The sequence below is a fragment of the Apis florea genome, unplaced genomic scaffold (assembly GCF_048593485.1).
Source record: "Apis florea isolate Af1SG1 unplaced genomic scaffold, ASM4859348v1 contig_2272_pilon, whole genome shotgun sequence".
Classification (NCBI taxonomy): Eukaryota; Metazoa; Arthropoda; class Insecta; order Hymenoptera; family Apidae; genus Apis; species Apis florea.
Genome location: NW_028256549.1, coordinates 6,472,818 through 6,483,947, shown reverse-complemented (window position 1 = coordinate 6,483,947; position 11,130 = coordinate 6,472,818). Strand labels below are relative to the sequence as shown.

The 11,130-nt window shown below is 17.8% G+C and overlaps 3 protein-coding genes across 3 annotated transcripts; 2 read left to right on the top strand and 1 right to left on the bottom strand.

Annotated features, from left to right (window-relative positions):
- Positions 1-606: 606 nt before the first annotated feature.
- Got1 (Glutamate oxaloacetate transaminase 1) lies at positions 607-4,005 on the top strand. Its single transcript, XM_003695908.4, has 6 exons — positions 607-853; positions 1,192-1,482; positions 1,564-1,820; positions 1,896-2,173; positions 2,241-2,383; positions 2,452-4,005. The coding sequence occupies exons 1-6, from the start codon at positions 742-744 to the stop codon at positions 2,613-2,615; spliced, it is 1,245 nt and encodes a 414-aa protein (XP_003695956.1). The 5' UTR covers positions 607-741; the 3' UTR covers positions 2,616-4,005.
- A 552-nt stretch (positions 4,006-4,557) lies between these two features.
- On the bottom strand, positions 4,558-5,846 carry LOC105736180 (small integral membrane protein 8). Its single transcript, XM_012489747.3, has 2 exons — positions 5,713-5,846; positions 4,558-5,274 (listed from the first exon to the last, which is right to left on the bottom strand). Exons 1-2 carry the CDS (start codon positions 5,812-5,814, stop codon positions 5,116-5,118), a joined length of 261 nt encoding a protein of 86 aa, XP_012345201.1. The 5' UTR covers positions 5,815-5,846; the 3' UTR covers positions 4,558-5,115.
- LOC100868496 (U3 small nucleolar ribonucleoprotein IMP3) lies at positions 5,800-7,199 on the top strand. Its single transcript, XM_012489746.3, has 4 exons — positions 5,800-6,399; positions 6,483-6,797; positions 6,863-6,935; positions 7,030-7,199. Exons 1-4 carry the CDS (start codon positions 6,263-6,265, stop codon positions 7,051-7,053), a joined length of 549 nt encoding a protein of 182 aa, XP_012345200.1. The 5' UTR covers positions 5,800-6,262; the 3' UTR covers positions 7,054-7,199.
- The last annotated feature ends 3,931 nt before the right edge of the window (positions 7,200-11,130 follow it).

Sequence of the window (11,130 nt, the reverse complement as noted above, 5' to 3'; positions counted from 1 at the left end):
ATGTTAAATTTTTATGCATCGACTAAACTATATACGTGATACATTACTTACATATGGAGACCTCTATAACGATAAATAACGGTAAAAACGATCAATCGATAAAGCAGAAATTTCAAAAATCTTATTTATGCTAAATAATTGTTAATATGTAAAAATTTCTTACTACTATATTATTTTGTATTATTTATTTTACAAATTATATAAAATTTTATTTATTTTTGTAAAATGCATTTTTTTTTACATGAAAATATAAAATCTAATATTTATAATTATTTTGTATATTTTAAATTCAAAAATATTTAATATTCTATGTAATACGTCGTAATATATTTATATTTTCAATAATGATTATATATATATTGAAATTTATTTATGTATTTTAATATTTGTTTTATTAAAATACATAATGTTTTATAAAAAATAAAATTTCTACATACAATACAATTGAAATTATAAATATGTATCAAATATCTATTTATTAAATATTTGTTAAATTAATTTAAATTTATTAGTAATAAAAGTTTATGTAATTATAATTTAAATTATAGTTGTATGTTAAATGTGAATATTTATCTTTAAAATGAATTTTTATTTTTAAAAGTCAAGAATATTCCTTACATAGTGATTACAAGAGATTTATAAATGTGTTTGTTATTCCATATAAAATGGTGGAGCCGGATTAACTCCCATTTTACATCGTTGCATACATAGTTGATCATTCGATATTTAAACGTTTCAAAGATGACTACAAGGTTTTGTGGAATCAAATTAGGACCTTCAATAGAAGTTTTTGCAATTTATAAAGCTTTTTTAGAAGACACTCACGAAAAAAAAGTGAATTTATCTATAGGAGGTATGTTGCAAAATTTTTAATTTAATTTAATATTTAAAAAAATAAATATATATAAATAAATTCTTTTATAATTTTTTTTTTATAATTTAAAAAATGATTTTTTAAAATATTTGTAAAATATAAAAGTTTGCAATTTTTTTTAAAATTATCTTATTTGTCATGTGATATTACTAATGAATCTGCTCTTGAGTGACCTCCAGCAATATCTAGTGATTACATAACACATATTATGTATATTGTTATAATAGAATATAATTACTTTTTAAATATTAAATAATATACAAGATTAATATATAATTCAAATATTTCTTGAAATTTATAATAAAATTTATTTATAGCTTATCGCACAAATGAAGGAAAACCATGGGTATTACCAGTTATACGGAAAGTAGAAAAATCATTAGCTGCAGATGAATTACAAAATCATGAATATCTCCCTGTTTTGGGATTAGATGCTTTTTCTCAAGCAGCAACAAGACTTTTGTTAGGTACAGATTCTCCTATCATTGCACAAGGTCATGCTTTTGGCATTCAAACATTATCTGGCACTGGTGCATTGCGTGTTGCAGCTGAATTTTTAAATCGTATTTTACATTATGATGTTTTTTATTATAGCAAACCTACTTGGGGTAAGTATTAATAAATTTTAAATGAAATGATAAAAAAGATATTTATTTACATAATTTTTAATATATAATATGTATTAATAGAAAATCACAAACTTGTGTTTTTAAATGGAGGATTTAAAAGAGCTTGTGAATATAGATATTGGAATCCAGAAACTTGTTCTCTTCATATAGAAGGAATGCTTAAAGATCTTAGAGATGCTCCAAAAAATGCTGTAATTATTTTCCATACATGTGCGCATAATCCTACTGGATGTGATCCAACTCCTGAACAATGGGAGAGAATAGCAGATGTAGTGGAAGAAAATTTTCTTTTTCCAATTTTTGATACTGCTTATCAAGTATTATAGATAATATGTATCTATTTTTATAATAATTTTAATTTTAATAATATAAAAGATCTAATAATTTTTTAGGGTTTTGCAACTGGTAATATAGATAAAGATGCTTATGTAGTAAGAAGATTTGCTGAACGTGGAATAGAATTTATGTGTACTCAAAGCTTTTCTAAAAATTTTGGTTTATACAATGAAAGAGTTGGAAATTTAATAGTTGTTATGTCTGATACAAAAGAATTAGCTCAAGTTAAATCACAGTTAACTTTGATTGTCCGAGGAATGTATAGTAATCCACCAAATCATGGAGCAAGAATAGTTGCAACTATTTTACAGAATCCAGATCTCTTCAAGCAATGGTATAATATAAACAACAAAATTATACACTAAATATAAATATTTTCTAAAAATATCAAAATATTTCAGGAAAAGTCATATGATTACAATGTCTAATAGAATAAAAGAAATGAGAGTATGCTTATATGAAAAATTGATTCAAAAAGGAACTCCAGGTGTTTGGGATCATATTACTAAACAAATAGGAATGTTTTGTTATACAGGTTTAACTGGTTAGTATTTAAGGAAATTATTTTGTTATATTTAATAATATATTATTTTATTTAAATCATTATTTCAGAAAGACAAGTTGAATGTTTAATCAATAATTACCACATTTATATGTTACGAAGTGGTAGAATAAATATATGTGGACTTAATGAAAGCAATATAGATTATGTAGCAAGTGCGATTTATGAAACTGTTCTACTATATCCACAAAATAAGCAAAGTTGTACATGTTAAAAGACGAATCAGATTTCATATGGTAATAAGTATAAATTGTCATTAAAATTTTAGTGTTGAGAAATTGTTAAAGTATAACAATATTTTATATACATTGAAATTATGTTATAATGATAAAAATTAATATTATATAGCTATTTTTGTTATAGTTTAGTTAAAAATCTCTTTAATTTAATTTATTAGGATATTTATCTAAAATATTTATCTTTTTTCTAAAAAATTCTTAATATTTCTTAAAAATTTTCAAATTAACGTAAATTCTCTATTTCATAACTTAAAAAATTTTGTTAAAAATCGCCTTCTCCATAAAAGTACAAAATATCAACAAAGTATTATGGAAATGCCAAATTTTAATACATATATAATCGCTTATTATTAAAGTGATTTTTATTAAGCTTAATAGCTTGTAGAAAAATATTCAGAAATAATAAAAATTTATTTTGATATAAATGATTCGTTAAAGAAAATTAATCATATATAAACTAATGTTTCGTATCGTTAATGAACTTTATTTTAAAATAATATTGTTCTATGGCTGATATAAACAAAAATTTTCAGAAGTCTTTATTTTTCTATTATTTAGAAAATTATTACAAATCATATATATTATACAAAGTTTGAAATTATCATATATCACATGTTCTTGTAAATAATTTCAAAATTATATATATAATGTGATATTATTAATGAATGAGACCAAATTTTTAAAACCATATTCTAAATAACTATTCTTGTTATATATAAAAATAGAAATATTTTTTGTATATTTTCAAAAAAATATTTTTTAAATACAATTTTTCTATCAATAAATATACTTTTAATACTTTTAATACTATAAAATATTATTTTTATATAATATATCTTTATCTTTATATTCGATATTATATTTTTAACAATAAATTAATATATATATAAATACATTTTATTAACAAAAATCAATGACTGAAGAAAAATTATAATTAAAAATAACAATAGAGCTTTAATTATTTTAATAATAAGCGATATATTTATGAGAATTATATAAAATTTGAAATCATTAAATTTAATGCAAACTATTCTTACTTCCTGTTCCTATTTACTATTTTATTCTGAGTAAATCAATTGTTATCATTTTTCTATAATATACAAAAAAAATTGATACTATATTTCTTGTATTTGTAGAATTGAAATCAGTTATATATATTAATATATCTTATAATTAGCATTAAAACATTTCATATTCAATAAATAAAAAACAAGAGAATCTTCTAAAAAACATGTATAACTTTTGTTTAATATAGATATAATCCATTATGCTATATTAGAAATAGAATAAATTTTTTATTTTCCCTAAATGCTTCCATTAATTTATAAATTATGAAATAAAAAATACAAAAATATTTCAAAATCATATCAATTTATATACAATAATAATTATGCTTTATAATCATTTTTTTAAAAGTACTTTATACGAAAAATATAATTAGATATTGAATTTTTTCATTTTTTAAATTTTATATATATAATATAATAATAACATATAATAACATAATCAATTATTTTAAAGTAATATTTACATATTACTAGTTATTATATATTATTATATATACTAATAATATTTATATATTAATATTAAATCATATGAAAAAACTATATATATTTTAACATTTACAAAATACTTATATATATATATATATATTATATGCATACATAAAAACATATATATATATATATATATATATATATATATATATATTTAGTATTATTATGTAATTTAGAAGCTTAGAATATTTTCTGTTCAAAAATCTGGACTAATACAGGATCTTTATAAAAATTACAGAGAGATATATTAAAACTAATATAATTACAATAATTATTCATTGTAAGTAATATGTAAAAATATATATAAATAGTATTTATATCTTAAATCTATTATGGTATTCTTTATAAAAATATATGTACATAACATTCATTGTAATATTTATTGTTATTAATATTACATAATATTACTGTTTTTAACCATTTTTAAACTGTTTATTACAACATACCAAGTGTACTTTTTTGATTAATCTTATATACTGCCAAAATTAATAATTTGTATAAAACAATAACAAAATTTAACTTTCTATGTATATAAATATGTGGTACATATATATAATGTATATCTAAAATATATGTGATACAAAATGCTATTTACATTTTTCAAAATAATATTTTGTTAAAGTTAATATATCAAAAAAATATATTATTAATGTATATTTACACAAGTATTAAATTCAAAATATCATAATAAGAATTGAAAAATTTAAATATTATAATAAAATACTTTTATATAACAGGGGATCTTACTTACTTAGGGGATTATTGTTACATATCATTGAAATATATATAATAGAAATAATAATAAACAAATTAGTAATTGTCAATAAAGTAGAATGTAACAAATAAATTAACTAATATAATAAATAATAATTCTATATTTTATGTAATAAATATGAATGAACATAAAAAAATATGTAAACTATATTGTCCATTTTGATGTTTTCTTTTTAAAATCAATTGTTCCATTAGAATTAATTACAGAATAGTATTCTGTATTATTAGAATTACGTTGCATGTAAACAATATATCCTATACAACCAAATATTGCAATGGTTCCAAAAATCATTATTATTTTATTCTGAAAAAGAAATCGGATTATTTTAAAAATATGCTTTTTATAATATATATATAATTTATTAATATTATATTTAAAAATTCAAATATTTGATATAAACAATATAACATTTAATTATTTAATAAATTATTATTAAATAATTGTACAATTTTTAATATAAAAAAATTATATAATATGTAGTAATATATAATATATAAAGAATTTTTATGTTCTTTAGGAATTAATAATTATTATATAATTGTGAATCAATTATCCATAATATTTATAATATATTATCCATAATATATTATTATTATTATTATTATTATTATTATTATTATTATTATTATTATTATTATTATTATATTATATATATATTATTTATTAAAATACTATATATTAAAATAAAATAAAATAAATAAAATTATCATAAATTTACTTCAATTTGCAACATAATCTTACCGGTTTAACATATAATTCATAGTTAATTGCACGAAATAACATTGTACTCTTTAAAGATCGTAAACCATCGCCTGGTATTATTTTCTCGTTTTTCTTATTCATTATAAAATTAAACAAATATCTTTTATAGTTAATCTTGTTTAATTTAATATTACAATGTTTTATTTAATTGAATAAAAAACCTATGATAAATATTTTATTGTTAATGCATATAAAAATAAAAATTTTAAATTTGAATTATTATGCAAAATATATAAATGAATAACATTATCTTAAATATTATTATAAATTTGTATTAATAGAAAAAAATAGATGTATTTAAAAAATAATTTGTCAAATATTTTTTTATTTTATGAAATATTTAGAAAATAATTAGTATCTATTTATTTCAATTATTTACAAAACGTTTATTTGATCAATCTTAATATTGTACTTACAAATAAGTGAATATCTAACCTTCTTTGTTGTCAAAACAAAATGTATAAATAGATGCAGGTTAAGTATTATAATATCCTTTACACGTGATAATAATTATTTGGTTGTGATAATTATGGTACGAAAATTAAAATATCACGAACAGAAATTGCTAAAAAAAGTTGATTTTATATCATGGGAAGCAGATAATAATTTGCACGAAATAAAAATTTTGAAACGTTATCGAATACAAAAAAGAGAAGATTATACGAAGTAATTTATTATTGCATTATTAAATATAAATTTTATAAATATATATGTTAAAAATATATAATTAACAAATTTAATTATTCCAGATATAATAAATTGGCACGAGAAATTCGTGAATTAGGCAAAAAAATTAAAGAAATTGACGCAGAACATCCATTTCGAATAGAGCAAAGTGCATTATTATTAGAGAAATTATATATGATGGGACTTATAGCAACAAAATGGGATTTGTCTTTAACACAAAAAGTGAGTGCTAGTTCATTTTGTAGAAGACGTTTACCAGTTGTTATGGTACGAAATAAAATGAGCCAAAACTTAAAAATGGCTACACAATTCATAGAACAAGGTCATGTTAGAGTTGGTACAGAAGTTGTAAAAGATCCAGCATTTTTAATAACAAGGTATGCATTAAATATTTTTAAATAAAATATAAAAGAATAAAATAAATATTAAAAAATATGTATAGAAATTTGGAAGATTTTGTTACTTGGGTAGACACATCGGCTATTAAAATACATGTATTAGAATACAATGATACTGTAAGTAATAAGTATATATTCATATTATAGATCATATATTAAATTAATATTAAATTTAATACACTTATTAATGTTAAACACTTTTCTATTACAGAGAGATGATTTTGATATGGCATAAATAAGATAAAAATATTAAAGTTAAGATTTCTTTATGTATTCCTTAATTTTTACTAGTATTAATAATAATAACTAATATTAATTAATACTAAAATTCTTATATTTTATAAATTATACATTTAATAAATAATTTAATTATAAAAAAAATTCATTTATGTATACTTATTGTCTTTAAAAACATCTTTATATTTTTAGTAATTGTTTCTTATAAACTTGAACTATATATTTATACATAATATTTAAACAATTACTAAAAAATGTAATAAAAAATTTTAAAAATAATATATATATTATTATATGTCTGGCAATATATAAATTATATTGCCAGACATATTTTTAAATACTTACCAAAGATATAATATTGATTTAATAATTTTTTTTAAAGAATTTTATCGCAATGATTTAAAATTCCTTTTACATTATTGTCAATTTTTTTCAAGACTTTATTAAGAAAACAAATTCTTGGAAAAATTATCTAAATCATCATTAATTAAAAATATAAATTCTATTAATATGTTTCTTTTTATAATTTTTAAATTCTTTATTTCTAATGTCTCATAATTGAAAATATTATGCAACTTTTTCTATTTCAAAATTTTGATTAATAAATGTTATTTTTTTTTATAAATTGTTAATATTATTTTTTTAACTTTAAATATAATTAAAGATAGTTTTAAATGTATTATTTTATGATTCGATGTACTTTATTTTTTTTTCGAAGTAATCAATTTTATAATATTATATAATAATTTTAATAATTTTTGTTAATATTTTGTTTTTCTTCTTTATATATATATATATATATATATATATATGTATGTATATATATTATAAACAAATTTGTAGTAGAATTGTTCGTATATTTAATAACTTTCTTTTTTTTAATATGATTATTCGATATATGTTCATTTAATATTATTTTTTTCAATTTGTAGTACGATATTTTCATCGTTTAATTAAAAAAAAAAATTACATTCCGATGCTATATATATATAGATTGAAATTTCAAGAAAGAACAAAAAATTAGAATATTCTTTGTTAATACGTTTTTTTATAAGATTTTCTATAATTCTTCATTTTAAATTAAAAATCATACTTCAAATCGAAAATGAAAAATTAAAAAAAAAGAATAATTATTTGTATAATTTATGTGTATATATAATTTAATGTGAAATAAAATATTCATTGATTAAAGATCAATTTATTATAAATTTATTAATCGCTTTCTAGTGAAACTTTTAACGTATTTAATTGCAAATACACTCATATTCCATAATCAAGTTTATATTTTATATTATCAAATTTTGTTTAAAACGAACAACGTATGTATTTCATTATACAAAATTTATAAAAATGATCTAAATAATTTTTTTCATGATTTATATAATTTTAAAACATATTTCTGATATTTTTCATAATTTTTTCCCATAATTTAAATATATATTAAAATAAATATTATTTATTTAATGATCATTAATTAAAATAAATTAATATATTATTTAAATTTATTAGATTGCTTAAATTATGAAATCTAAGATCACGTTTTTATGGAGAACCACTCATTCATATACTTACAATGAATACATAATTACTATTTGTCAATATGATACACATGTTATATGTTAATAATTTTACATTAAAATCGGCAGTCATCGCTGGTCTCTATGACACGTTATCACATTCCATATTCACGTTACATCATAAATTTTTTATTTAAAAAATAACTCATTTATATTTAATATTTTAGTTCATTTATTTATATACTCATTATATTATTATTGATATATAAATATTTTCGTATTTTTATATTTCAATTTTTTTTATTTATTTTATTATATTATTATTTATTTTCAATAATCAATACATATAAATTGATAATAGAAAAACAAAAATTTAAAGAATAAATGAGTTACTTTTCTTTTTATATTTTTTTATGATGTGACTATGAAATCGAATGGACATTGCATCGACTCAGGTCCCCAAGTATCCTCCTTTCCATCAACTATTTACAAAATTCTTTTTGAAATTCATTCAAAAAGTACTGTAGTCACATGTGTTCAAAATTTTTACCAATATATCAATATAGTATCATAATTTCGTTTTATAAAATACATTCCATTTCCATAAATATCTATTGCTGCAAACTGCCATTACAAAAAATTTTATATAAATGAAAATAAATGTAATTCAGATGAATGATGTCATGAGCATTTGATATTCTTATTTTTTCGAAATTAGATTTCTACAGTATTTTTGTTTCGCGAGTTTCATTTCATTATGAACATATATAAAAATAAAATAGTTGAAAATGTTACATTATAGAAATTATACATATAGAAAAATAATTTTTTTTAATAATATTTGTAATAATTTTTTAGTTGATTATTTATTATATTCACCAATTAACTTTATCATATTTTTCATCTTCATTTTTATCACTTATATTTTTATTGAAGTTTAAAATTATCAATCTTATTGATTTTAATTTTATAAATTGTTAGGTATATCCTATCTTATCAATTAATTTTATAAGATATTCGGCAATTTTTTTATAAAATTTTAAAATGAAATAAATTTTTATAAATTATTTATATTTAAAATTCAATATTATTATAAAATCATATATTTATGTTCCACATTATTAATATATTACTGTTATAATTGTATTACAAATTTTAATATATAATAATATATGATACCGAGTATCTTATTAGCAATTACTTTCAATCTACATTAATATATTAAATCATGCCTTCAAAAAATATTTTTCTCATGACTTTTAAGAATTAAATTTAAAACAGCACTTTTTACACGCATCCCTGCTTTTTATTTAATTTATCAATTAATATTTGCTTCATAATTAAATAATAGAACAAAAAATATATATCATATTATATATAATTTGTTTATAGTATATAAATAAATAACATAGAACTAGAATTGATAACATTATATAATATTTGAAATAATTATCAATATAATGAATGGCTTGTAATAATACAATACAATAATATAAGAGATTACTAATGTTTTTCAATTTAATAAAATTGCTATTTACAAAATTAAATATTTAAAAGATAGATATGCTTTTGAAATTTAATATTTATACATATCTATATTAATTTCAATTTCTTTTTTAAATATTTTATAACACATAGATTTCTCATAATAAATTTTTTTTTAAATTATTCAGTATTAATTATATTTATCTGTAATATCTTTTGTTTAAAATCAATTATTCTATTTTAACTATAAAAATTAACTTTACAATTATTTACAACTTTTGTAAGTGACTTATGTTGCAGGGAATATAATTGGAATTAATTAAAATATTTTATATTCTTGTATATATTATGTTTTCATTTACACAAATCAAATCGAAAACACAGCAACTATTTTGGAATTTTAAATAATGTAATATTAAATTCAAATTTCATTCCTATTACATTAAAACAAACAACTGCCATCTTAATAAAAACAGAATTATCAAATAGATTAAAATAAAATGAAAAATCAATAAAAATAATATGATATAATATTTTTAATTACAATTGAAGATAATTTTTTTTAATCTTTCGATGAAAATTATATAATGTTATATACACGTATTTTTTATTTTTTATGTATAAAATATATAAAAATGTAATTTAAAAATATTCAATTTTAAAATTAATATTTTTATATACTTCAAGATATAATTAAAGGTATTTTTATACAAATAATGAAGGATTAAATCATTTCCATCTTTATGTTTGAACACCTTTGGCAAATAACAGTTCTACGTATAAAGATATGCGTGATCTTAGATTTCTTACTGAATTTTACATATAAATTTTTTTTTTATTTCTCTATTGTATTAATAAAATATATTTTTAAATATAATAACCACATAAAAATTAAACTTTTATAATTAAATGAAAAATCTGCCATTTTGTATAAAAAAATATGAAACATACGTTGCTCTTCATTTTTATAGTAATATTTTGTTATAAATCATATAAAATATTTATAATTACATATGCAACATTGTGAATTATATTAAAAAATATTTTCTAGTATTTTTTATAATCGAATAATT

Bases quoted from the DNA above. Each gene is read 5' to 3' on its own strand.
- Got1 (XM_003695908.4), top strand. From the start codon at position 742: ATGACTACAAGGTTTTGTGGAATCAAATTAGGACCTTCAATAGAAGTT. The intron at 1,483-1,563 runs GTAAGTATTAAT...ATGTATTAATAG, and splicing joins TTATAGCAAACCTACTTGGG to AAAATCACAAACTTGTGTTT. The intron at 1,821-1,895 runs GTATTATAGATA...ATAATTTTTTAG, and splicing joins TTTTTGATACTGCTTATCAA to GGTTTTGCAACTGGTAATAT.
- LOC105736180 (XM_012489747.3), bottom strand. From the start codon at position 5,814: ATGAATAAGAAAAACGAGAAAATAATACCAGGCGATGGTTTACGATCT. The intron at 5,275-5,712 runs GTAAGATTATGT...TTTCTTTTTCAG, and splicing joins ATGAATTATATGTTAAACCG to AATAAAATAATAATGATTTT.
- LOC100868496 (XM_012489746.3), top strand. From the start codon at position 6,263: ATGGTACGAAAATTAAAATATCACGAACAGAAATTGCTAAAAAAAGTT. The intron at 6,798-6,862 runs GTATGCATTAAA...AAATATGTATAG, and splicing joins CCAGCATTTTTAATAACAAG to AAATTTGGAAGATTTTGTTA. The intron at 6,936-7,029 runs GTAAGTAATAAG...TTTCTATTACAG, and splicing joins TATTAGAATACAATGATACT to AGAGATGATTTTGATATGGC.